Genomic DNA, 13,883 nt, shown 5'->3' with positions numbered 1-13,883 from the left:
TGATCACTGCTAGCTAGTCGCTCTTCTAGTCTGATTAAAGCATATATATTCATTGCCTTGGCACTTAATGAGGAGTCAGGAGATGGTACCAAAAGTGCTACAGGATGTGCTCTGTAAGAATATTTACCTGTGTGTGTTGTAGCTGTTAAGAAGTATTAAATGGGTTAGACATTGACGGCACACAAGAAAGGAAGAGAACAGTCTGTTTATTTCACTTTCAAATATACATGCTCTTAATTTGAAGCACAGCTCTTGACTTAGTTCTTACATTATTTATTATTATTAGGCACCAATGCCTTCTCAGCATATTTATTTTGTTAAATTACACCTCTGAAATTAAATGCAGCCTCTTGTCAGCTTTAATGTTCTTCTGCCTATTCTTATAATTATTATTGATAAGAGGTGACTTTCAAGTTAACAGCCAGTGGATTGATAAGGCAGCTGTTATTATGTTACCTGAGTGCTTTTTGGAAAGCGTAGCTCAAGGGCAAACGTGATTTCTCCAGTGTGGAATGCTGAATCCCCAGCCTGCAGACTGCTGGCAAAAGTGGTGTTTGTGGCTGTGCTGTGCCTGGGTGATGTCTGAAAATCTGCCCCAAGCTGCCCCCAGTTGTGTGTGCCTGCAATCAGTGAGCGTGGCGGCTCCTGGGGGTGCACAGTGGGGTGCCCCCACTGTTAATTTTTGAGCCATCAGAGGGTTTCTGCTCCTTTCGCTTCTGCTCTTCCCTCCTGCTCTCCGAGGCCCTTCTCCTCATTCTCAGGTAGTAGATCCGGTTGGCTTCTGGGTGGGTGACTTTGCAGAGGGGCATTTTGTAGATGGCCGGGTTTTCAGAGGTGATCAGCAGGAAGAGGAGCGCCGAGAGGCAGAAGGGCCAGGTGCACACCGGCAGCCCGAGCTGGCAGGGGACAGAACACACACAGGGCAGCACTGTGGTACCCCTTTTTTGTCTCTGTGCTTATGCCTGCCTGTGGCTAAACTCTTGTATTTGGGAAGCTGGGAGGGTCTTGCTTTCCCTGAAGACACAGTGGCTCCCAAATGCCGATTCAGCTGGCCACACAGAGGTCTGTTTTTCAGCTGGAGGGCGTGGGGCTGCACAAAGACCTCAGAACCTCTCTGACCCTGCAGACCTCTGTCCTGTCAGAGGCACAGCTTCAATGCTGGATGGAACCTGGCACCAGCATTGAAGCAACTGAGTCAGGCTCCAGAGCTCTGATCACTTCAATGAAAGCCAAGACACCCAGCTCACACGTGGACATCTGAGTTCTCTAACAGAAGAACCAAATTCTACCCTCTCTGTACTGTAAAATATGTATGGAGAGTATTATTCAGGCATATTCTCTCTGCCCAATGACAATATGATGCTGGCATCACATCCAACCCTCAGCCTTCTCTGTTCCCCTGAATTGAGGTCTTCCAAAAGCAAGATCACAGGGATAAAAAGTGGATGTCCTTTTTCCTGATGCCTCCCAAAAGCAGGTGTGCTTAAAGCAGCCCATATGCAGAGACCTACATAGTGCTGAGATGATGCCAGATGAAAATGTTCAGTGTGTGAAACGGCTAGTTCTAATATTTTTTTTCAAAGTTAGTAAATCAATTTAATTAAAATGTGGTTTTGCTTTAATCTCTCAGATCTTAAAGAAGAAACAGCCTGTCATTTCTGTTTTCACTCCCTTCTTGATTTGTCCAAATATAATAACTTTGTACTTAAGAGAACAGTATCCCCCTCATTTTAGTTTCTCATACCCAGTTCAAACATCAATAATATTTGTGGGCAGTGTTGGAGAAAGACCTTGAATGAAGAAAATGAAAATTTAGATCATTTGGAATTGCTGAACTATAATGTTCAGCTAAGTATTTAACATCAAACCATATGCTGTTGCTGTAACTCACATATATGTGCACAACCCTGTTGTGGATAACATGCTCCAAAGGTCTTTGAAATCTTCTTATCAGGTATAAAATCTTCAGGGCCACAATTCAGCTGACATGGGGTTTGTACAAGACCTGCCAACTAGCTGCAACATTCTCATTTCAGTGTTGTCAAAGCTGACATGGAGAATTTTGAGGCATTTCCTTAACATTATATCTGAACAAATCAAGATGCAGTTAAAAAAAATCAAAACAAAACAACAAACCCTCAGGTAAAACACAAAACCCCACACTTACCACAGCGAGTGCATTAGCAAGAGCTGCTCCAGAGTAGGCACAAAATAATGCTGAGAAGACCAAAGAGAGCTCAGGATGAGAAAAACATTGTTCAATTCTCAAAAAAAACCCCAAACCCCCAAAATAAACAAACAAACAAAAAAACCCAAAAAACAAACAAACAAACAAACAAACAAACCCAAAAAAAACCAAACCCAAGCAACATGGTCCAAATGCACAGCAAAATATCCTCCCAGCTATCTAATGCTGCTGGAGTTCAACAATTAGTTGAAATGTCCCAAGAGAAAATGGCCTCAAGTTGAACCAGGGGAGATCTAGGTTGAATATTAAGGAAAGATTTCTTCACAGAAAGGGCTGTCCAGCCCTGGCACAGCTGCCCAGGGCAGTGGTGGAGTTCCCTTCCCTGGATGTAGGAGCAGCTGTGTGGATGTGGAACTTGGGGATGTGGGTTAGTGGTGGCCTTGGCTGTGCTGGGGGCATGGTTGGACTTGATGATCTTGGAGCTGTTTTCCAACACAAATGATTCTGTTCCTATATTTGGTCCTATCTTCTCTGTAGAGATGGATGGTGAATGAAGAACATGGTTTCATCAAGATGAAGAGACGGTGGCATTTTTTTTATCTTTAATTTCTTTTTATTTGGCACTACCTGACCCACATGCAGTGGGAATTGCAGAAATTCTCCAGCAGGGCTGGACTTCAGAAATTCTATGCCCTGTGGCTTCATACCATAACCAGTTACCAAGGGGTCTCTTTGCCCCAGTTTGCCAGGGATGGCAGAACAGGAGGCAAGGTCAGGCACCCAAGGGTTAAGTCAAAGAAGGAAAAGCTACTGAGAAACCCAGAAACTGTGCTCAGGACACTGAGATAACTGGAGTCTGGGCATATCTTCACAGGAATGTCTTAACTGGGAATTTTCTCAAACTGTTCCCATAGTTTTGGTTTTGGCTGCTGTTGGATGTGGGGTCTTTGGGTGGATGGGTTTTAAACTGACCTGGTGCAACAGATCCCTTCTTATGGTACATTTCCCCCAGTGATACATATAATCATGAAAAGATTGCTTCTATCATCTGTTGATTTGCTAATTGGTTAAACATGCTCATGGATTAACTTGTGCTCATTCCACAAACACTAATTCCGCCCTTTCTAGATGTTTCCATATCATCAGGGTCTAAAATATTCTCTCTGTACTTGCACAATCAAGCTCAATTCTGATGCTACCAGAGAAACAGATCTCGCACAGTACCTGTTTTTGGGACAGACAGAATGATGACTGGCTCTAAGCCTGTGCTTCTGTCTTAGGTTGGAAATGCAAGATGTGGCAAGGGATGTGTATACTATCACCATCTGTTAGTAGTGGGGCAATTATCTTCTGTTAATTGGACCACCTGTTAAAACCAGGTGGGGCAGTTTTTTTTTTTAAATCTCTTCCACAACCAATCCTCCCTCTGGAAAATGCCTTCTGTTAATAGGCCAGTGAGCATCCCTGAATGGCTGATAAAATTCCATCATCCCACCGGGAGATGCTCCACCCAGGGAAGGAGCCAAGCATTCCTACCTGGATACAATCTGAGCCTGGGACAGCACAGCAGCCTTTGCCCGCTGCATTCCCAGAGGAGCAGCTTTCTTCTGCCCTGAATTCCCAGAGGAACACAAGGCCCATCTCCAGCAGCCCTGGAGCTTCAGAGGAAAACTCCCCCCTTGTCCAGGATCCCTGCTCCAGCAGAACCACAGCTGGCACTGCAGGAGGGCTGAGCCACCATGGGATGGGACTGTGCCACCACTCTGACCCACTGTGGGTCAGGGCCTGTTCTGACTTTGTCAATGTTGTTTTGTATTACTGCATTTTATTTTTATTTTTTATTTTAATTTTTATATTTTTCCTAATAAAGATCTGTTTTTCCTACTCCAATATCTTTGCCTGAGAGCCCCTTAATTTCAAAATTATAATAATTTGGAGGGAGGGGGTTTGCATATTCCATTTCAAGGGAGGCTCCTACCTCCCTTAGAGGACACCTGTCTTTTCAAACCAAGACAGCTCCTCATAAGCTGCTCACCTGCACAAATTTTTGCCTTCCTTTATGTAAAAGATACTCACCACAGGCAAGTGAGAGCAAATGTGTCTGCCAGGTCAGGGCGTAGAACATGCCCCCGATGGCAATGCAGGCCAGGGCACAGTTGTAGTTGTGTAAGCCAAGGTAGATGCTGTCAAACGGGGATGCAATGCTCAGAGCTGCAGGACAAAGGCACAGCTGTGAGCTCAGGTATGAGGAGAACCTACAGGAGCAATCTGTCATCTCTTCCTCATAACATCAAGATGGGTTTGTCTGTTCTCACACATGCACATGCAGAAAAAGGAGGATGTCAAAGGAGGCTCATTATTTTGGAGGTCTGATAATGTCCCTGTGGTGGAACTTGGCCCAGTCTCAAAGGTTTAATTCAGACAAAACTTCCTGTGTATTCACTGGGTGTGTTGTATCCACACACACAGGTGGAGGATCCAGCCAGAGTGTGGGGAAACCTTCTCACCTGGGCGTCCTCCTTGCAGAAAGCTGTGCTCACACACACTGTTTACACCTCATATACACCCCAATTTTGACTATCAGAGACACAACTGCACGTCTTTTGTGGGAGCAAGCAGAGTTTGCCATTTTTTCCTAGCGAGATATGGTCTAGTTACTAGAGGTGGTCATTCCACCTGTGCAGTGGAAATTCTCCACGGGGATGGGAGCTGGGGGTCTGCCCCAGAAACTTCTGAGAAACTTCTGAAGGATTTCTCACAGGCTTCAGGAGTACCAGTGAAAAGGAGAGCTCAATATGTAGTACACATACCACTTACCTGACATTAGCAATATTAATGCATTTCCTTCTATATTGTCCTCATCTGTCCTCTGTTTTATCACCATGCTTGTCCCCAGAAACTTTCCCCTGACCTTTCCCTTCTAGATTGAATGTCACACCTCTACAAGACCTGCCATATGCTCTTAGCTGTACAAATTGTGGACAGTTTTATTTAAAATTTATGAATGAGAGACAGCTACATCATGTACTAAGTGCTTCAGAGCACAGAGAACTTTTTGGATTGCTGCCTTTTCCAAGGAATTAGACTACACTTATTCCATCATCTGTATTTACTAAAATTGGTCTCTTAAGTGGCATTAATGTTGCCTAACCTCTAGGGTCTGCTTCATGTCTCTCAATATTGTTTCTCTATGGTTAGTGGAGAGACAGGACATTTTTAGTGGCATTCATTTTGGTATTTTGGCAAATCCACAGTAGGGCTGAGCAAACTGCATCCCAGAAAAGTCTGTTTCTCTTCCTTATCTGATTAGTTCTGAGGCAGACCTTTGCCTGTGGTCATAATTTAAAGCAATTGTGGTGGCAAGAAATCAGTACTGAAAGTCATTCTCTAGGTTTCCTCATGATCTCATGGGATTTATCACATCCAGCTGCTAGAGAGTTAAGTAGGATGGAACAAAGCACCTGGCTGAGTTACAAATCTAACAAAAACCGTGAAATTTAAAGAAAACCTGCTTCTGTTCTTGCCTGCACTCTGTTGTGTGACCTTTACTAAGAGCTTTCAAATCAGGAGACAGTTTGAAAGATGAGAGTGCTGTCCCAACTACAGCTAAGCTGATGCCACTAAAAATTCTGGACAGAATCTGGCTTGGATGAAGATACCTTGGTTTCAAAAATGATTTGGTAAGTATTTCTTACCTGCAAACATCCCCACGGCTGATCCAATTGCAGCATGCAAACAAATCAGTGGGGACGAGATGAGCAGAGCCACAAGGAAAATGCCTCCAGTCCAGGGGTTTCCACAACCGTACACTTGACCAATCCCAACTGGGATGGATTGTAAGAGCTGCAGCAGATGGCAGGAAAGGGCTTGTTATTTATTGTCTGTCTGTGCCCTGAGGGACACAGCAGATGTTTTGTCCAAGCTGTTGGCTGAAAAGGGGAGGAAGAAACCCTGGCTCTGTGTTGGAGTCTGAGCACCTCATAGAATCCTAGAATGGTTTGAATTGGAAGGAACCTTAGAGATCCCCTTGTTCCACCCCCTGCTTTGGGCAGGAACATTTTCCAGCATCCTAGGTTGCTCCAAGCGCCGTCCAACCTGGCCTTGGACACTGCCAGGGATCCAGGGGCAGCCACAGCTTCTCTGGGCACCCTGTGCCAGGGCCTGCCCACCCTCACAGGGAAGAGTTTTTTCCCCAGTAACTAATCTAAACTTACCCTCTTTCAAATTGAAGCCATTTCTCCTTGGGGGGAATGCCTTCAAAATCCACCCCCCAGCTGTAAGTAGACTCCCTCCCACTTTCCTACACAATCTCTCCCAGTATTGGAAAGCCTTAGGTGACCCCAAAGCCATCTTTTCCAGGCTGAATAAACCCAGCTCTCCAAGCCTTTTCTTACAAAAGATGTACTCCATCTCTCTGATCACCTTGCTGTCCCCTCTGCACTGGCTGCAGCAGCTCCCCGTCCTTGTGCTGCTGGAGCCAGGGCTGGGGCAGCTCTGCAGGTGGGCTCTCACCTGAGCCCAGGGCACAGGGGCAGAATCCCCCCTGCCCTGCTGCCCACGCTGGAGATCAGCCCAGGGAAGGGGGGGTTCAGGCTGGGGCAGCTCCAGCTCTCACCCACAGCACCCCCAGCTCCCTCTCCCGGGGCTGCTCCCTCTGCTCATCCCCAGCCTGGGTTGATCCTGGGGCTGCCCTGGTCCAGGTGTAGCTCCAGCATTTGGCCTTGTTATACCTCATGAGATTCCCCTGGGCCACTTCTCCAGCCTGTCCAGGTCCCTCTGGATGCCATCCCATCCTCCATGTGTGTCAGCTGCACCTCCCAGCTTGGTGCCACCTGCAAATCCTCAGAGAGTGCCCTGGACCCCTCTGTCCGTGTCATTAATGAGGATATTCAATAACACTGGTGGCCAGGTGGACCCCTGAGGGACCACCTGGGACCCTGAGCCATTGACCACAACCCTCTGGATCAGTTATCCTGTTCTCTTTTGGGATGGTGACCCTCCAGAGCTAGAGCTAGACATGAGGGCACTGGGTATGAGTTTCTGTCACTTTGAAATCCTGATGTTTCCTCTGAATTTTCATATTGCCACTGACAGTGTTGCTGATGTTTTTTTAACCTGGACAGGAGGAGGTCATATCCAGATGTGTGCTGGACATACAGTCAAGACAATTTTGGGACAACTTACATTTGAAGGGAATGAGAGGGTCAGGTTCTCTGCTCCCTGAGGCTCCGCCAGCCTTTCTGCTGGATGAACCAGGATTCATCCAGCAGATGAATCCTGTCCCTGGGGATTCTGTGGCACTGAACCAAGGCATGTACTTCTGTGAATTCTGACCCATGTAAAAGCGTCACTCAGGGAGAACGCCTTCATGCTCACCTTTTCAGTGAAATACCATAAACCTGTTGGTGTGAATCTTACCAATGGCACATTGATGTCAGACCAGGTGATATTGGGCACTGCAGCTACGGGTTTGATGAGGGTTGTGGGGAAGAAGGGGTTGTAGTGTCCTGTGGCTGCCAGGTACAGGGTCACCACAATGTTGAAGGGCAGAGTGAAAACAGGGAGGTCCCATTTGCTGAAGATGGATCCCAAAGCACTGGACAGTACAGGGCTGAGAACAAGAGAAGAAATGTAATTATAACTTGCTCATCACAATTTATAGTGGTGAGACAGCCTGCTTCTTTGGTCTCAAAATGATAATTTTGGCAAATACAGGCCAATACAGTTCCTTGTAGCTATACCTGATGGTGAATACCTTAATATCTTACTCTGCATCAAACAAAGAGTTGTCAAAAGCTCTTCGTTTTCTGGAAAAAATAATGTCACATCCATGTAGGCATCCAATACAGTATTTGAGCATGGACAGAGACAGGCAATCCGACTTACTATTCAATTTAAAATTTGAACAAAAAGCAGAAAAGGAAATTTTGGGAATGTCATGTGAAGAACTGGGGAGAACTTTAGTTGGTCTAAAAAAGCTGCTGTCTTGAGGAGGCGGGAGGGGGTTGGAAATTACCCTGTTTGCTTTTTTTTTGCCTCTTTTTGTTTTGTTTTGTTCTTGTTTAAATGGTTTGAAGGGTATCAGGGGATGGGTCTGGAAGAGAAATAAAGCACAAGAAGTGATCAAAGGCAGTGGAAAATCTTCCATTAAGAAAGATAAAAATATTTACTGTGTTGGACACTATTTTTGGGGACTATGAGGCCCAACAGAGTGTAAGATGAAATCACCACTGTAGCAGAGCTGGGCAAGGTGTTGGTACCAGACTTCACTCAGACCTTGACTAATGTAATTTTGTGCTGCCCAGGTACCACCTGAAATCGCACACACTTTACTGAAAACTGAGACTTCTTTTTAAGTAGCTTGATTGAAGATTTTTAGCATATAAAGTATTTGGGGTGAGACTCAACCTAGAGTCAGAACACAAAAACCATGTAAACTTTGAAATACTGTGGCCTTTCCCAAAGTTCTTGTCTGTAGGACCTGGGATATAATCTTCATTTAATCTGCTTTCCTCAGGACATTTACAGACTCCCTGATTTCCACTTGAAGTGTGTGTCCTGCATGAAGGACTGCCTATTGGGATATGGGAGCCTATTGGCAAGGTAATATCTGATTTTTTTTGGGCCCCAGAAAGCTCAAAGAAAAGAAGAAATGGCCAGTCCTTGGTGCAAAAGGGCAGTGTTCTCCTTCCAGCTGAGCTCTTATGCTACAGGTGAGCTGAATAGTTCTTACGGTCTACTCCAAATAGCAGTGAACATTACAGTTTATAAAAGATCAATTTAAAGACTTCAAGTTTTTCAAGGAACTGGATTTGAGCACTAGAAGGTCATTAAGCTGGTTATAATGAAAAACATCTCCATCCAAGTTATTTGACATTTCAATAGCAACATCTTGTGTCCTGCTGTACAGATACTATCTGTGGGAAAAATGCTTTGTTCTCCCTGTGTAATCTCAGATGAAGCCTATTCTTTTTTTGACAAGTTTGGTTCCCAAAGGAGTTTACAGATTTCCTTGCTTGCAGCTGTAGGGAAAAGAAAATAAATCAGTACTTCATTGAAAATGGTGTCCTAATTTCTGAGCTGAAATACAAAGCTTCTGTCACTTACACATCTTGTCAGGAAAAAAGGAAACAGTTAAATAAATGCTGACTTCTAAAACTGAAAGTCAAAGTATCGATTAAAAAAATCACTGAAGTGTCTGATTTTAAAATATTTCAGCTCTACCCTCAAGACTTGTGAACTAAACAATGAAGAAAATTTTGAACAAAAGACCTAAAGGAATTCTGGCAGATAAGACAAACTAAACATTCTTGCAACATGCCCTGGGTTTTGAGAGATTGTTATGAAATGACCTTTGCTGAGAATGACTAAAGAAATGAAATATAAAACAAATCTGATCTTAAAAGCAGTGAAAATCTAATAATGGTTTGCATCTTACTGCTTACAGTGATAAAATGTGACTATTAAATTAATTTCAGTTAAGGCTGTTAAACAGATTCTGCAGTGCTGTTCAGATCCATATTTAAAAATGTCAAAATTTAATCCTGGACGAACATAGCCTGTCCTTTGGAGCTACTTGAAGGAATTAATTTTGCTCATGACTGCTTGCACATCTGAGAGGGAGGATATTGAATTGAGCCCCAGGATGAGCACAGGGCCTGGTGAGGAAGAAGTGTTGTGGTGTTGGGTGCAATGACCTCCAGCCCGTGTGTGTCCTGCTGCTGAGGGCCATTTTCAGAGGGCTGGGACGGGGCTGCTTTGCCTGTGTGCTATAATCAGTGTTTCTGTGCCCTCAGCTCCTACCACGTCCCCCATGAGGGACGGGGCTGCTTTGCCTGTGTGCTATAATCAGTGTTTCTGTGCCCTTAGCTCCTACCATGTCCCCCATGAGCTCTGTGTGGTAACAAACACAACCCTCCTGTGCCATCAAGCCTGGAGTCACTGGTGCAGGGCAGAGGGGCCCTCAATGTGCCTGCGCTGTTTGTAGCCAGACCCATCCCTTGGGAATTGTCCCTAGGAGGAGTGATGCCTCAGGTTTTAGATTTTATATTTTTCAGATTCTGTGCTGCTTTAGTGTGTATTTCTGAGTTCGTATTAGGGGATAGTAAGCTCCCTTCACAGAGCAGGGAGACAAAACAATTCCTTCTCTAGCTGAGGACCAAGGACAAATGATCCAAATCTCAGGCCCAAGAGCATAAACAACGTGGGCTGAAGAGAGAAAAACAAGAAAGATGGGACTCCGACAATTAACTCCAATACGCATATGGACAAAAACTTATAAAAGTGTGAGACCCCGTGACCGGTCAACCATTTTGTGCCCATTTTGGTTCATCTTGGGTGTAGCCCTGGCCAGGCTCCTGTGCTGCCCGAGGCGCATCCATTGAGGCCTTTAATAAACAGAGGCCTTCTACTTTGTTCTTTAGCTCTGTCTAATCTCTGTTCTAGGTCAGCCTTCACAGGGCATCAGGAGCAGCAGCACTTACCAGGCCATGGAAATCACTGCCACGGGGGGCAGAAGCCACCAGTAGTAGTCCCCTTTGTCAGAGTAGACGGCCATGAGCAGGCCCACCAGGATCCCATTGTAGCCATGCAGGCCAGCTGCGATGGATGACCTGCGGTGGAAACAATTGTGAGACAGAAAGCTTTGCTGAAGGCAGCCTATCTCTGGGGCCCACAGAAATGCAATTTGTAAGTGTTCTGCCCCTGGTGAGGGGGTGAGAAAGCAGTGGGATTACTGATGTACTGCCTTGCATTGGTGTGTGGAAGGGGGACTGCTGGATGATGGAGGGGGATCCTTGTGACTCAAAGGACCTTGATGGTTGTGAGGAGGGAGAAATAACTGCGTGTTTTCAGAAGACAGATAGCCACAGGGGCAGGCCAGCTCTTCTTGGACCACAGCTCTGTCTTCACCTGAGTCTTCTGTCTCTAGTAAGGTGCAGTGACCCATCAGTGAGCTCCAAATAATATCACAACTATTAATTTTTATTAAGTGCATGAGGACACGAGGTGCCACCTACCTGTCCTGGCTGAGGGCCAGTGCAGTTAATGTGGACACAGTGGTTCCGGTGAAGCCTGTGAGCATCCACCAGGGGCTCTGGATGAAAAGCCCCACTAAAATGATCAGCCCGCTGAGAGGGTTGTTGACAAACATCACCTGAGAGGTCCCTCGCAAGATCCAGTCCACCAGCTGAACAATTAAGGGCTTGTCTGGAAGAGATCAAAGCAAAACACTGTTGAAAAGGCATCATTTTAGCCAAGCACAATCTCTGCAGCCCCTTTCTGGGCACAGAACAGAGGTAAAATATTAACAGTTCTGTAAAACAGGTCTCTGATTGATTGCTGTCTCTGCATATTTTGCATCTGGCACTTGAGAACTAATAGGGATGTACTGGGCACTGCTATAAAATTTATGGAGGGACAGAGAAAAAAGTGATCTATTTATAGTGGTCAGAGAATAGTCAAATGATTATTTGCATGGTAGATCACTTTAGATTATGCTGTAGATCAATAAGGAGACAGACTGTTTTTGTGTATAACTCAAATGCAGAGGGGGACTCCGAAAATACTTTGTATGTATATAGGGAAATATGAAAAGGAAGCAATTTTGCTGTTTTAGGAAGGAAATCAGCAATCCTGAACATGGAGGTATGGTGTATATAGGAGATGGGGGTCAAAGGTTTCTAAAAAGTATTTTGAGAGCTAAAGAATCTAAATTAGAAAGCAATAATTATATTTTGGATGGTACTCAAGGCAAAGAGGCATTTCCAGAGGACAAAGAGTTATTGCTCTTTGGAGAAGGTTATTGAACGTGGACAGAGTAAACAGACACCAAGCACAGATACCTCAGGTGTGTGCAGGGGAAGGTGGGATGAAGGCACTGCAATAATGTTTTGCTGCTTGTTCTCCTACTGCAAATTGACTTGAGTTTTTCTTCTGCCTCTCTTGTGGGAAAACTGCAACCATTTCTGAACTGCTGTGTGTTATTAAAGGATGATGCAAGGAAATGGATGGGAAAGGGGAGATGCTTCCATGTACAAGATGCTCATACAATGTGCAATGCAGCTTTTATCTTCTTCAATATTTGAAGTTAATAATCTTTATTTGATTGTTCATTAAATGCAGCTTAAGGTGTCAGGGTATTTTCTGAATATGGGCAATGACTTATTCCTAAGAATTCCTTCCAGGTAGGGTTAAGGAGGCGGAAGAAGGAGGAGGAGGAGGAGGAGGAGGAGGAAGGGGTTCCCTAGAGGAAAATGACCAAGCTTGTCTGAACTAATTTTAATTAGCATTTGGTGTTGAGCTATGCAACAGGTATCAGCAATATACTTAGTTTTACAAGTATTAGCTGAAAAAATTCAAATATAACCAGAGGACAGTGGCCAAAGCTTTCCAGAACACTGAGTAAGAAAAGTTGTTGACAAAGCATGGAGCACTGGAGTAAAGAGAAAGCAGGAGGAGATATTCCCCTGTGTCTGGGGATAACAGTGGCCTGGCTGTAAATGGATGCCTCCTATTTCTCTCCCATTGCTGGAGGTGTACTGCTAACAACCCTAGCCTTGACAGAGGACTCAGAGTCTTACACAGCCTCTCAATCCCCAGTAATTATGGGTATCTTGGACTGTCTGCTCATGCATTGCTCCTGTCTGGACAGTGAAACTTTGAGATTAGTCCTAGCTTCTATCTTACGGCATTGGAACACCCTCTCAGTGTTTATTGCTCCCCCAAGGCTGGGAAATCAAGAGCCTCTGCCTCTATCAGGAGGCAATTCCCCATCATCAGCCTGCAGATGGATGAGAGACAGTGGCTGATCCAAAGCAGTTACAAAGGAGACTCAAACCCCAGCCCTTCTGTGGGATTCTGGCACTGCTGTGTGAGACGTGATGCTAATGACATGTAACTGATTAAGTGTGAAAGATATCTCAGAACTGTGCTGCATTTTGCCTGCTGCCATAGTGATGGCCAGAGGATGCAGTGAGATTGTTTTCCTGAGAGTGAGATAATTAAAAGGCCAGAGCTTGCCATGAGCTTGGACCATGCTGCTTCTGCTCTGCCTTAGGGGGTGAAACACACTTCTCTGGAAATACTGATGGCAGCATGGGTATCCTCAAATACATCCTTCTGCTTACTTTTCATCCACTCTCCATATTCGTTCATTTCTCCTGTGAGATACCCAAAACTATGGTGGATCCAGTTTCCACTTCTCCACAGCAGGTCCTGGGCTCTTGACATCTCCTTCTTGTACAGCTCCCTCTCATTGGGATGTTCAGTCACAACGATCTCGCCGAGCTCCATCCTCTTTTGGGTGATGATAAAGGGTAACTGTAAATCACAGAGGCAATGTGTTAGAAAAACCTTTTGCATTGGGCTCTGACAACCTCCAGCACCCAGTGGTGATGTCTTTTGTCAAAGATGGGATGTCTATGGGGAAGAGATCTGCCGGATCCACAGCTGGGGGTGGTGTGTGCTGCAGTGGTGTCTCCTCTCAGGGATGCGGACCAGGCAGTGTCCTGCTGCTGTCATGGGGCTGGGGCACAGACACAGAGCTGCAGGGGGAATGAGGCATGTGGCATGGGTGCCTTGCAGCATCCCACCCTCACTCCAGCTCCTGATGCAGCCTGTGACAAGCTGCTGGTTGGACATGAGACATGACATCTGCCAAGAGACGGAGCAGCACCTGTGTGCTGACCATGCTTGG

At 45.3% G+C, this 13,883-nt stretch overlaps 1 protein-coding gene across 1 annotated transcript; it reads right to left on the bottom strand.

Moving 5' to 3' along the window:
- Window positions 1-626: 626 nt before the first annotated feature.
- On the bottom strand, window positions 627-13,480 carry LOC121346078 (urea transporter 2-like). Its single transcript, XM_041423549.1, has 8 exons — window positions 13,315-13,480; window positions 11,206-11,395; window positions 10,672-10,800; window positions 7,607-7,799; window positions 5,884-6,031; window positions 4,265-4,399; window positions 2,168-2,217; window positions 627-896 (listed from the first exon to the last, which is right to left on the bottom strand). The coding sequence occupies exons 1-8, from the start codon at window positions 13,478-13,480 to the stop codon at window positions 627-629; spliced, it is 1,281 nt and encodes a 426-aa protein (XP_041279483.1).
- Window positions 13,481-13,883: the final 403 nt, after the last annotated feature.

Source organism: Onychostruthus taczanowskii, unplaced genomic scaffold (genome assembly GCF_017590055.1).
Source record: "Onychostruthus taczanowskii isolate IOZ18803 unplaced genomic scaffold, ASM1759005v1 scaffold79, whole genome shotgun sequence".
Taxonomy (NCBI): Eukaryota; Metazoa; Chordata; class Aves; order Passeriformes; family Passeridae; genus Onychostruthus; species Onychostruthus taczanowskii.
This window is presented reverse-complemented; position numbering and strand designations above follow the sequence as displayed.